Source organism: Protopterus annectens, chromosome 7.part0 (genome assembly GCF_019279795.1).
Source record: "Protopterus annectens isolate FY-2018-M chromosome 7.part0, PAN1.0, whole genome shotgun sequence".
Lineage (NCBI taxonomy): Eukaryota > Metazoa > Chordata > Ceratodontiformes > Protopteridae > Protopterus > Protopterus annectens.
The window spans coordinates 29980871-29994905 of record NC_056739.1 but is presented as its reverse complement, the minus strand read 5'-3'; the positions used below and the strand labels follow the sequence as shown (position 1 = coordinate 29994905).

Sequence of the window (14035 nt, the reverse complement as noted above, 5' to 3'; positions counted from 1 at the left end):
TCACCACTAACACCAGTGAGGGGCATCCACTTTGGGAAGAATAACAAATACACGCACATTAAAGTTCAATTTCCCTTAAGAGAACACAGAGATCACAGTCAGTTCGGGGTTGGTTTCTCCCTTTCTCTCCAGATTCCCAATAACACTCCCCACTGGCACAGCTATAAGGTACAGATCTCAGCTGAGTAGTCAAGCCAAAACCTCCAGTGACCTCTCTGTCCAACCAGTGCTTTATGTCCCTGCCCAAGTAGCTGACACACACACACACACTTTGAGATTTGGTTTATATACAAACACACAGATACTCCTGGGGAAGGCTGGCACAGGTTCTCCTGCTATGCACCCTCCTGCCAGGCTATAAGGTAGTAATCACTGCCACCAACTACTCTTATCAGCTACTTAAAAGGTCCTTACCAAAGGGTGTCCAATTATTACTGTGCAATACAATTATCCAATTAGTAAGTGTGACAAACAGCAAGGCTTATTTGGAGTGGCTATGTACAGTATCACTATATACATGCAATGTACTCTAGAGCTTAAATTATCTCTACACAAAACAGCCACAGTTGAAAGGTTTAAAAATATTTAATTATAATAATAAAAACACAAGACAGATCTTCTCAATTCAACACAGTGCTACTCAAGAGTTCAGAAATCACATGAAATCTTTAAAATAATACTGTAGAATAGTTTGACATAAATATAGAAAACAACTAGACTAAATCTGATTAAATTCCTATCTAACTCTAAGAGCAATCACAGTTCTAAATAAACTTACATATAGAGCAAAGGCAGAGTAATTCTGTTTCACTCTCTCTCTGAGAAAGTCTTAAAAATAATATGTCACTGCTGACTCATTTTAGATTACATCATTCTTCTCTGGTTCCCAAGCTAACAGAAAAAAAAATTATTTGATTTTCCACCTGGCCAGGAAACTACAGCAATAAAATACATTATATATGTAAAATCTAGCAATTAACTCTGGTCTCAAAACAATAGAAGGAATTCCTCAGTCCAGACATTATGTCTCCGAGCCTTGAGATCAAAGAGTCATACAATTCCTTGACTTATCAGCTTTCTTCCAGCAGAGTGCACTGTGGTTACATTTTTGAAGTTCAACATTTAAGACAGTTTTCTTACATTTTAAGAGGACAAGCCTGTGGATTATATTCATATTTACAATGACACAGAATTACTACAAAATTCTATCTAGCTAGACTGGCAGCCTTCACATATCTTCACACAGTCTATCAGCTCATCAGTGTCACAAGCCACTGACATGCACTCTACAGATGTTGAACAAGATATTAGCAAAACTGTTGAAGGGATGTCAGCCTTTACAGCACTATTGTCGGACCATATTCTGAGCTTGCTTTTATAAGGCCCTGCAAAAATAGGGATAACGTTTCTACTAATTGTCATGTCTCACATGAAGTACCAGACATGTCTGGACATGCCTAATAAATCACCCTAGCTTGTAAGAAATTCATAAGGTTACAGGCTATAGCAGAAGCAGGTACATAGTCTGAGAAAATACAGTACCACAAGTCATATGCGATACCAGGCATGCCTTAGAGGAGTGTGAACATTGTAAGTCTGTACTAGAAGTTAGTATGTTGTCAAAATGTGAGTCAAATACATGATGATGCAAATCATAGTGGCTACTTGTATCATATGAAATATACCAGGATGCGTCAGAGGGTATTATAGCCTTGTAACAACTTTTGAAACATCACTGAAAATTATGTAATTAAGGAAGAAAAATATAGAATCATGAAAACAGTAATATAAATTGATAGAAAACTAAAGCAACTATGTAATATGGCAGTACTTCTGGCAGAATTATGAAGTGGCATGTCTGAGGTGGAAATTAAAAATCCAGGTTTTATGGGATGTACCTTTTGGGGTTAGGACCTCTGGTAAAAATTACATAGGGGGCAGGACTACTAGCCTTCACATGTTTGACATTTTGTGACTCAAACTTTGCAAATGTTGATATCACACTGTTTTGTTTTGACCCTCTAAACATTGTGAGTAGACAGCATCAGCTGTCTTTGTGTTGGTGCATATTTCTTTCTTTCTTTCTGCTTTCTCCTCTCTGCTGATTACTGTTAAGCCTCTCTTAGTCAAATATAATTGATTTGTTTCTCAGCAGTGGTACTTTTATCCAGTCCTAGGACAAGACCTACCTGAAGGGTTTTCATATTGAGGCAACAGAGGTTGCTTTGGCCGGAACAGTACCTGAGTAGTAAGCATTCACAAAATGACTTAATCTTACCCATGGGTGAGGAAATGTGTAACTTGCATCACCATAGATGCCTACACTATCCTTCCCATTCAAGTACTTGACTCTTCATGTCCACATAGCAATCTGTGACCAGGCAGTGGCTTGGTGAGCCTCATGTGCACCCCTTGTTCATGCATGTGTAGTACTGGTCCCCCCCAAGGAACCATACAAGTATACTAGTTCCACCCCTAAGATGGGCTGCCTGTCTACCCTAACAGGACCATAAGATAACAGAAGCACTAACTGACCCCTAATTACCTCTGCTATACTCGGGGCTTTAAACCTCTCTGTCACCAGAACTGGCAAAGTGTTTGTAAACATAGTCTGGCTGGCCACTGTTCATCTGGTATTGTCTACTGCTGTAGCCTCCCCCCAACCAAAGCCAAAAACCGTGACTACATTTTTTTCTCACACCACCATACTTTCATGGAGATTTAAAGTTCAGTAGGTTTGGTTCACGCAAACAGGATTTGGTTAATTTTTTCTTTCATGACCATATCAGACATCCAAATATACCACTGCTGTGTAAAAAGAGTTACCAAACAAGATGAGCTTTTGGAATTATTTATGTGAAAATCTCCAGGAAAAAATGTAAAATTACATTAAATATCTATGTATTAGTATACTGTTAAAGCAAAGCAATCTCCTTGGCTTTTATTGATGTGAATTATATATTGTTTAACATTCTGATGTGGCTGGCATATCTGTTTGTACTTTCTGATTGTATAGGAAAGTATTATCTGGAAGAAGCCAGCAAAGAAAGGAGTCTGTCAGAGAGTATCAGCATTACTTTGTGTCACTGTCTTTCAGATCAGTCTTTTTACTGGGCCTTGCTATGATTGTGCAAATACTGTTTCACTTAGCTGTTATTCCTTTATTTATGAATTACACCATCAGAGCTATGGATTAAAAGTCACATTTTATTGTAACAAGATAGGAATCTAAAGCACTTAAAAGCTTAATGTATATATTCTTAAATGCATCTCTGAACATGAGACAGCTAGAATAGTCAATCTAGTTTTATATGACACATTAAAGTCTTTCAGACAGCTGTAACATCAACAACTGAAAACATTGTTCTGCTTTGATATCTATATAATTTCATAAAACCAGTATAGTGACCATTCTTCATTAAAATGAAATCATGCAAACATCAATATTGTATCTGAGAATTAATAAGTGCAACATATTTGTTAAACAGAAACACAGACTCCTATAAGATCAAAAACATTCCCACTAATAAATATCATTTAGAAATGAATCACAATCTATTTGCATGTTTTGTGTAACCATAAATAATTTGCAACAGTTATAATTTATTTGATGCCATATAAAGATAGACTAATGGATGTCCTGTACATTTTGGGGTAGTTTTTATGAGTAGTTATCAAAAGTATTGTTATTCAGTTTATTATATTTGGTATGCAGGTCAGGAAGAAAATATTAACCAGTGCCTTTTAGGTCATCCTGTCTTTTTTCCTGGAAGACTTTGTCCTCAACCTCCTTCCATCCATTTACTTATTTTATTGAACCTTAGTTAAGGTAAGGTAATTAATTCTTATAAGCATCATGGGAAATTTGAGAGTAATAATGCATCACAGTAGAAACCAATGAATTGGACTGAAAGGAGTTCCACAGGAATTCCCCAGTTTGTAAATATATTTATTAAAACAAAAAATATTGAATTGGCAGATTTGTATAAGTTACAAAGGGATGTTTTGCAAGATACTTATTTAGAACTTCCGCAAACCAACATAGATGTATAGAATAGGGCAAATTGGTTTTAGTGCTGCAATTACTGAGTTTAGTTTAACCACTAGTTCAAGGGGAGGCCACAGTGGTATAGAGGTTAGCGTTGTTGCCTCACAGCAGGAGGTTCTCTGGCTCGATCCTTGGCCGGGGTGCCTTCTGTGTGGAGTCTGCATGTCCTCCCTGTGGTCTCGTGGGTTTCCTCCAGGTGCTCCGGTTTCCTCCCACATCCCAAAGACATGCTGTAGGTGGATTGGACACTCTAAATTGGCCCTAGGCATGACTGCATGTATGTGTGTGCCTTCCGTGGAAGGTTGGACACTGGGAAAAGAAGAAAGAAGATGACGCTTAACCACTAGTTCAACATTCTTTCCATAAAACTAAAGACATTGCTGCCTTTGTGCGACACGTAACAATTTATGCAGGGTAAGAGACAAATTATCCCAGTCTGGGAGACCTTAACACACTTGTAAAAACAAGCCAGACATTCACTAATGTGTATGAAATCCATTTGTTATAATATAGCTGCATAGATTTTTTCAAATACATACTATTCTAGTAGTTCACAGCCACATTTTTTGTTCGATCCTGAATTGTTTCATTCAGAAGGATCCTTTTCTCAGTTTATACCATACCAGCCTTGACAAAGGATGATTTAGGGCCTTTGTTGTGAAGCAGTTATGAGACTGACTTTGAAAATACATATGGGCTGTTTTAACAAAATAAACTAAGTAGAGGCTTCATAACAAAGCTGAATACACCATCACAAACAATACACAGGCATGCACACAGGCATAACTAGATGACAACCTCTTCCTATAGTACTAAAATGCAGCAGGGGATCACTTTCTATTAAATGAACTGTTAGTATGAATCAAACATAAAAGTGGATATATTGTTAATTTACTGTTTCTTCCCTAACTTGCTATGTACACCTAGAATGCTGATATTCCCAAGCCATAAATGTGTGCTAACTAATATCTTTTGATGTATTATCAATTGTCGGTGATTGTGATTGTTCTATGGAACACTTCAACTTGTTCCTTACTTTTCTGTTCAACAAAATAATTACTATAGGAAATGCTGATGAGTAACATATAGAAAAAAAATATCGGACATCTGAAGCAATTGGATGTACCTGTCCAGAGGCTATCTGGTAAAACCAGAGTGAATTGTCTATTCCGAAGAAACATACATAAAGTGAAACTAATGTAACTACTGTCTTAGCTGCCCGACTCTCAGCAGTTTGTTGATTTTGAATCGATCTTTTAATGTGTTTTACCATTTTCTTATGTCTATATAAAATCAATAAAATATAAGCACTTGAAACACTCATAAGAACAACAAATAGTAAGTCACGCACAAACAGAGCAAAGCCATTTGCCTGAAAGGAAATATTGTCTGGAAAGATAACAAAACAGTATCCTAAATTAAATGTATATTTATGTTCTGTATTGTTGTTGAAAGACACTGTCAGATAAGGTGCTGCAATGCAGGCCGTCATGTTCATTAGCAGAAGACCAACCATAATACGTACAAGACAGGTCTGCATGCAGACCTTAATATAGGCCCATTTCCACTTGGATGATGCAATGGTGCTGCATTGGAAACAGCTTAAGAAACAAGTTAAACATATTGCCATGGCTCTAGAAACCCTAGATACATAGATGAGAAACTTACAGCCAGGATCATTAAAGAGTTTTCTAATTCCAAAGTCAAATAAAAATTTTGGAACTCCCCGTGACAGGATCATAAACATGTTTGCCAGGCCAGTGTAAAATAGGATTGTTTCTGTTGGTGCAGACTTGTATTCATGATACGTACTGTTTACGAGTGATCTCAAAATGATACTGTTTCCAACAAGTCCTACAGATGCCATAATGCAAAATATAGTCCCTTTTGTGAAGATGTAAATTTCCATTTTGTATTTTGCTTTACTGGTATAAAGGAGTGGCAGGAATTTACCCTTAAAAATAAAAACAAAGAGTGTATAAATTTAAATAAAAGTGACCAGGGTACAAGTAGTAATGTAAATGGCATTAATTTAATAATAATGGTTAAAATACCTAGAAAACAGGAATGCATACAACAATATATATTGGGGTGCCACAATCAATTTTATTCCCTGAAGGGGGAACAAAACTAATCAACCATTAATGTGAGGAAACATTGCATATTAGTGGCAAGGTTGATAAATTTAGTAAAACAACAAAAATGAAACAAACCAGAACTTAAGTTTTAATGAAACCTATAGTGTATTCTGTATCTGAGAATTTTTTTAATGTTTGGGCAATATATATTAGTACACTTATGTACAATATTGTCAGATAAAAAGCTTTCTTGATTTATAGAAATGTCTTCAAACATAATAATGGTAAGAGCTAAATAAAGAAATTAATTGGCATAAGCAGAGTTCTGCAAAAAAATAGACAGGACACTGGTGGTTCGGGAAATTTAAAAAAACTCAGGAAAACTAAGCTACTTGTACCTGTCCACAAGCCTCTGATGAACCACTGCCAGTAAAAACCTGGAATCATTATGTGGTGATTCTTCATTCACTATATTGTTTTATCACATCAGGATATTCATTCCTGACCTTAGGCAATTTGTATCCAAATCCCTAGAAGACAAACAAAAAGGACATGGTACGTAATTAGAAGGGTTCACTAAAACCTGCATGCATGGTCTCATCCTTAAGACTGGCCATGGGTATCTAACATAACCACTGATGTTGTCACTGCAGTATCAACCTTAACCTCATCAGATACCACCAGTGAAATAACTGCTGATCAGTGAGAATGGACAGGTGACAACACTCTGTGGAAGGAATCACACCCTCTTTCCAAATATCATACTGTCACTGGGTACTCTTACATAAAGGGGTACATAAACCCCTGGCCATGACCCAGTTGGCCCAAGTTCAGATAGTGCATCAGGGAGCTGTTAGACCTGGTGTAGGTGAAGGGAGGAAAGAGAAGACACCACCTGCTCAGGGATCATCAGGGATGAACTCTGTTTACATGGATAGGGAGCTTATTCCATAGTGTGAGGATCCTTTGGGACACATATCTGCCTCTTCAGCATGATCTGTTTAAGTCACAAAGTTCAGATCCCTAGATCTAGTGTTTTCCATGCTGCTTGTTTTGTGCATGTGCAACTAATCAATCAGGGCTGAATCTGCGAAAGCCCTGTACCCCAGGCAATGATCCCCTCTCAAGCAGCCTGTAGAAAACTGAATTCAGAGACAGAGCCTTTAGGTGATCAGTGTATAACAGGGTATTCATGCCCAAATTCTCTTGGTGAGAAAATCTTTGTGGGCTTTTCAGCTGTTGCAAACGATCAGTTAGATACATGCCAAAGGGGGGCATTGTATTCAGTGATGGGTCTGCTAAGGGCTGTGCAGACTGATACTGTAACTTCCTTAGACCTGGATGCTGTACCCTTACCTATAAGTTGGGTGATGTAGATTGAGTTTCTTATTATCTTATCTAAAATGTGTTGGTCAAAGGCCGGACTTATGTATACTAGCTCCCTTACTATTGGGTCGGCTCCTATGGACAATTTATCAATGGAGTAATTAACATGTGTTGACAGTTTCCCAAAGTGCATTATAATGCACTTTTTGGTATTGAGTTTTAGGCCATGGCTTTGGCGCCAGTCACTTGTCTGTGTGAAAAACTCACTTGCAAAATGTTTGTGTCTTGGGGTAATATATAATAGCTCCCAATCTATAGTCATCTGAGGACATGGTGGGTGAGAGGCCTTTAGCCTTGACTTCTGAGAAGTAGATGCCAAATAGGAGCATGCCCAGCATGGAGCCCTGAGGTCCTCCACTGATGACTAGTCTCTTGGTGGAGGTGGTCTTACTGATCCTGACTTCTTGGTTCTGTCTGTGAGGCCAACTGGCAAAACTATCCCTTGTTGGTGAGTCCTAAATCCAGTATGTTTGGTCCCCTGGTTGGAGTGTGTACTATCTGTCCCAGAGTGTTTGTATTAATAAAGTTCAGGAAGTATTTTGTCTGTGGGTTTGAGGCAGTGTACATTTCCCACTCTATACAGGGTTAGTTAAAGTCACCGAAGAACAATGTGTTTGGTTGGATGGTGAGCGCCTCTAGTAGGTTTAGGTAAGAGTCGTGAGACGCTAGGAGCATAGATGGTGATCTGAACCTACCCGTGGTTTGGTGAGTGACCTTATTTATGGTGACTTGCACATGGACAAGCCCCATGGTATCATCCTGTTTAAACAACCTGGTGGAATGTTTGTTGCTAACATAGACTGAAACACCTCCAACTTTGCCCCGGTCTGTGATGACAAGCCTGAGTTTCATGTGCAAATGTTTAATAAATGCATTCTGTACATTTTTGGTTAAAATGTAGAACTGAAGCTTCCCCCAGGTTTGCATACTAAGAGCTAATAAAAGTAATTAGAATCAGTGATTGTCTTTTCGATCTGGGAATTAGCCAGAAACTATTTTTCTCTCTCCTCTTCTCATCAAACTATATCATTCATTTTAAACAGATTTACTTTTTGTTTGCTTAAATTGTTCTGTTTCAGCTGTACATTTATGCAGATTGTAAATTTTAAATTATTTCTTAATTTTTCAAAGTAATATATCATGCACACTTATTAAATACACGCACATGCATTTGCTGCTACCTTTTAAAGCATTTTACTAATTGCTATACATTTATGCAAATTTAAAAACAAAGATTAAACTTATTTGAGAAATACTGCCTACAGTTCCAAGAAAGTACTTTTACATCAGACAAGACTTCATGCTGATTTGTTTTGTTCAATTAGATAGATAAACTAAAATGATTACAAGAAAGAAACCAAAGCAAATAGAGTCAGTTCACAGGTATATAATGACAACAGCAGCTTATACTTACAAGGTATGGATCTGCAGTAGCAGCATGGTCTTTGTAAGAATTTCTGCTATATATATGTATATGTATATATATATATATATATATATATATATATATATGTGTGTGTGTGTGTGTGTGTGTGTGTGTGTGTGTGTGTGCGCGCATGTGAACATTAAGTTAGAAAGATGTAGCCAAAAAGATAAAAGCATTCATTTATCAGTTATATTCCATAACTGTAACACAATTCAGTACATGGTACTTCAATTCTATATTTAAGTCTCGCAGATACAAAACTAGATAAAATATTTGAAAAACATGATCTTGCTTATGTGAATAAGATATCTGAATAACTCAAAATTCAAAACTCTAACTCACTTAAAATTTATGACAAGCTTTTCATTGTGTTATATATTTGTTGTAGTTGAAAAAAATAATACATTACCTGAAGAACATTCTTGATTTTTGACTACCACCATGTTCCCTCTTCATGTGTTCGTCTGCTGCTGCTCGTTATATTGTCTTCATCTGGCTCCGTACCATCCTCTGAGGTTTGTAACTATAGTTATAAATAAGCCAGATGGTGGTCCACCTACTTATGTGCCTCCAACGTGATGCTTAATCACATGAATGGCTCTTCACTTTCCATCTAAATTACAGCAATTAATCATATTTTTATGACAGATTTATTTCTTACCCTGACTGTAAAAATAAAGACAAGCCTGACAAGTGTACACTTTAATGTTCAATCTAAATGGACCCTTAGAGACAAAAGTTAAGTGTTCATGAATGAAGTGTAATCCAAGATCACCGATCTGAGTAAATCAATGTCAAAATATTCTTACCTGAGATATTATTGGTTTGTGCTCATAAACTTTCTTTGAATACAACACAGTTTAGCACATCAAACTTTCAGAAAACAAATCCCAGCTGAGTTTCTGTCCAGGTGGCATGTTGCTGAGCTGGGTTTCACCATCTTGCCAAAGGCTGTACATGCATTTTTAGGTTTATGGTTCTTTTACACTGTGTATCATCCTTCCCACACCTGGACAATGTAACTTGAGTCCTTTTAGTGTGTGTGTGTGTGTGTGTGTGTGTGTGTGTGTGTGTGTGTGTGTGTGTGTGTGTGTGTGTGTGTGTGTGTGTGTGTGTGTGTGTGTGTGTGTGTGTGTCTGTATACATATACATATATACATACATCTATATATATATATATATATATATATATATATATATAAACTTGCAGATTATCATGTCGCAAGTAACCAGGAGATGAAAAACATACTTCTGCAAAATATAAATGGAGAAAACTCAGTTTCTATATTGTGCTGTTTTATATCTCTCTGACTTGACTACAAGCTACATAAAGCAGCACATGTGAGCAGGCAGGCTTATGTATTCACATAAACAAATCCCTATATGGCATTGTAGCCAAATCCAGCTGCTTCAGGAAGGAAGCCTAGAAACATTCATAAAATTAATGTGCCACTCAATGTTCTAAGGAAAAAAAGGCTCCAGTGTATTAGTGTTTTAACACTATGCATACAAATATTTTATGCACTATTCAAGCCTAGTAAAGTACCAAGCTGCATGTATGGTAAGTAAACCAAATGGGTACCTGATCTTTGCATCACCAAGCAAAAAAGGATAGAATAGACATTATTAACAGAATTCAATGATATGTATTCATGAGTAATTGAAACATTTAGTAAAATACTGCATACTTAATTGGAAGTGCATGAAGATGGAACTAAAAGCCTAAAATGATGTGAGAATTAGAAAAACAGTGTTAGGGCTACTTAGAGGGATATCTAGGCAAACAGTATATCACTAAACAGTACTGTGGATAAACTGAACACGTAATGCTTAGATGTAAGTTAGAACAGGATGGCACTCCTTTTTACATAAAACAGACACTATATATCAGAAAACTGGGCATCTTTCTGTAGTTACTGCTTCTGCATGGCAGACTGTACAGAAAGCATTACCTCAGCAACTGCAATCTTCAGGGGATTCCTGTTCACCAACTACTACCTGGTTACTCTTTTCTGGCTCGACTACAGGCTAAAGATTCTTCTTCTTCTTTCGGCTTTTCTCAGTTAGGGGTTGCCACAGTGGATCACCTGTCCGCTCATGATTGACAGTGGAGTTTTACAGTGTCGAGTTGCCAGCCTGGCACCCAACCTTCCACAGAAGGCACACGCACAAACACACACACACACACACACTCACACTCACACCTAGGGCCAATTTAAAGTGTCCAATCTGCCTGCAGCATGTCTTTGGGATGTGGGAGGAAACCGGAGCACCTAGTGGAAACCCACATGACCACAGGTAGGACATGCAGACTCCGCACAGAAGGCACCCTAGCTGAGGATCGAACTGGAGAACCTCTTGCTGTGAGGCGACAGTGCTAACCACTGCACCATTGTGGCCGTAGTAATTTTGGAAACTAACCAAACTACTTGCTATTAAAGCTGAATAGGAAGAAGTGTTGTGGATAGCCCGATAACCACACATAAAGGTACATTAGGAATTCAGATCTGAATGTCAAACACAAAATCTACAGTGAATGCACATTGTGTGGATAACAATAAATTAGGTAAATTCAAAGGCTGTTTCATACACTACTGCCATTTGTTTAGTACTATGTAAACATCTTAAGTCTGGAACCTTACTCCAGTGGATTAAGGCTATCAGCTACTAATGAGTTTTATCCTGTAGTACAGGGTTTGATTCCCTAAATCTCAGTTTGCTTGTCATATGGCTTTGAGAAAGGCACTTAACCAGAGAGTGCTGTCCATTCACTCCATGAAAGAGGCCTCTGTCTAGTGGGTTTACCTGGTGAAAAATCAATAAATGTAAAAGTATGTGTGTGTGTGTGTGTGTGTGTGTGTGTGTGTGTGTGTGTGTGTGTGTGTGTGTGTGTGTGTGTGTGTGTGTATATATCTATATATATCTATATATATATATATATATATATATATATATATATATATATATATATATATATATCTAGAAAGTATAATTATATATAGCAGTACATATTTTATTTTTATTTTACTATTGTTTAGATATATGGTATGTATAAAATCAGACGAGCTATATCCCAGAAATCATTCCGTTCTACAGAGGCACATTTCAGTTTTACTGTAGCAATAATAATAATGATAACTTCCATTAGGTTACTAGGTAGGTGCAATATAATATGAAGAGTATTACTGCTAAATACCAGATGAAGCTTTTCTGGGGGTGGCTAAGCTATTGGGACTTCTGATGAAAGAACAGAAGCTTAAATTATGCAAAAAGGCCAGAAAGGCACTACAGATACATGACAGATAGACAGTGTTGCTACCACATTTATTAACAAGAGGAGTGGTAGGAGCTAAGTTTAGAATCCAAGTGCTGGGTGCTAAGTCTGCTTTGCAGTATTTTGGATTTATGACTTATCTTTGGTCTTGTGGGAGAGTATTTCAGCATTTTGAATACATAGTGTTACTGTCCTCAGTGCTGAGCATTTGCTTGATGGGAAGTACTATAGCATTATTGTCTTCAGTGCTAAGCATCTGTTTGGGTGATGGGTAGTACCATAGCTTCCGTGTCTTCAGTGCTGAGCATTTGTTTGAGTAATGGGTAGTACCACAGCATTACAATCTTCAGTGCTGGACATTTGTTTGGGTAATGGGTAGTACCACAGCATTACAGTCTTCAGTACTGGACATTTGTTTGGGTTATGAGTACCATAGCTTTACTGTCTTCAGTGCTGGGCATTTGTTTGGATGAAGAAGAGTACCATAGCATTATTATATCTGATGCTGGACATCTGTTTGATGTGAAGTACCATAGCATTACTGTCTTCACTGCTGGACAGCTGTTTGGGTGATGGAGAATGCCATAGCATTACTGTCTTCACTGCTGGACAGCTGTTTGGGTGATGGACAGCTGTTTGGGTGATGGAGAATGCCATAGCATTACTGTCTTCAGTGCTGGACAGCTGTTTGGGTGATGGAGAATGCCATAGCATTACTGTCTTCACTGCTGGACAGCTGTTTGGGTGATGGAGAATGCCACAGCATTACTGTCTTCACTGCTGGACATTTTCTTGGGTGATGAAGTACACTTTGGGACAGTTTAAGTTCACTGAAATTTTGAAAGTTGTTGAATTCCAGCTAGTTTGCTTGGTTGAGTGTTAAGTAATGATGGGGTTTGCTTGGAAGGTGAGTTGCAAATTGTGTCATTTTATTATAGCATTGTTCCAGTTATGTTTAAAGGGAGGAGTTGGCATTTGTTAGTATGGGATAGGCATAGGAGAGAAATGGCAATAAGAATGAATGGCCAGTATTTTTTTTAGATTGCAAGGATGTGGTAAGGAGATGCTTTGTAGTTTTGGGATAAATAGTAGATTTTTTCTTTTGTTTTAGTTCAGGAGAAGATTGTGCTGGCAGTTCAAACAAGTAGATTTAGTAGTAGGATTGTTGTGTAATAGTTTGTAGTAATGGCATGCTTGGACCTTGAGCAGGTTAAAGTGGCAGTGTCTGCATACTAAACCAGTGAGTCTTATGCCACTGCAGTGTGAAAGTTGCTTGCAAAAATAATGGAGAGGGTCCTAAGACTGAGCCCTGAGGGACACAAATGGCTATGGGTACGGAGGACGAGTAGCCTAATAGCCATTTGACACACACTGTCCTATCTATGAATGTGAACAAAAGCAGTTTACCTTCATGTCAACGTTGATTTATTGTGTTGTGGAAAATGAGAAAGCTGTAGTGTTCCTATAGGAAGGGTGAGAGCTCTGTTGGATGGGAGAGAGCAGGTTCTTTTGTAGATACTTATGCAGCTGGGAATGTGCATACCTTTCTAGCATATTTAATAAGGGAGACAGTATGGCTATTGTTAGATACTTGGATAATTCTTTTGATTTTCCTCCTTTATGTAGGCCGCGTTAGTGCAGTGGTTAGCATTGTCGCCTCACAGAAAGAGGCTCTCCAGTTCGATTCTCATCTGGAGTGCCTTCTGTGCAGAGTCTGCATGCCCTCCCCGTGGTTGAGTGAACTTTAAAGATAAGTAGGTAGGTGCGTGCGTGAGTGGGTGTGCCTTCTTTGAAGGTTGGGCGCCAGGCTGGCAACTCAACAC

The 14035-nt window shown here is 37.9% G+C and overlaps 1 protein-coding gene across 1 annotated transcript in view; it reads right to left on the bottom strand.

The window, feature by feature from the left end:
• LOC122805783 (olfactory receptor class A-like protein 1) overlaps nt 1–14035 on the bottom strand; it is a 120453-nt gene that overhangs the window by 89968 nt on the left and 16450 nt on the right. The window contains exon 2 of the mRNA XM_044076050.1: nt 5175–6002. Within this exon, the coding sequence (XP_043931985.1) occupies nt 5175–6002 (828 nt within the window). The remainder of the gene's footprint in view (nt 1–5174; nt 6003–14035) is intronic.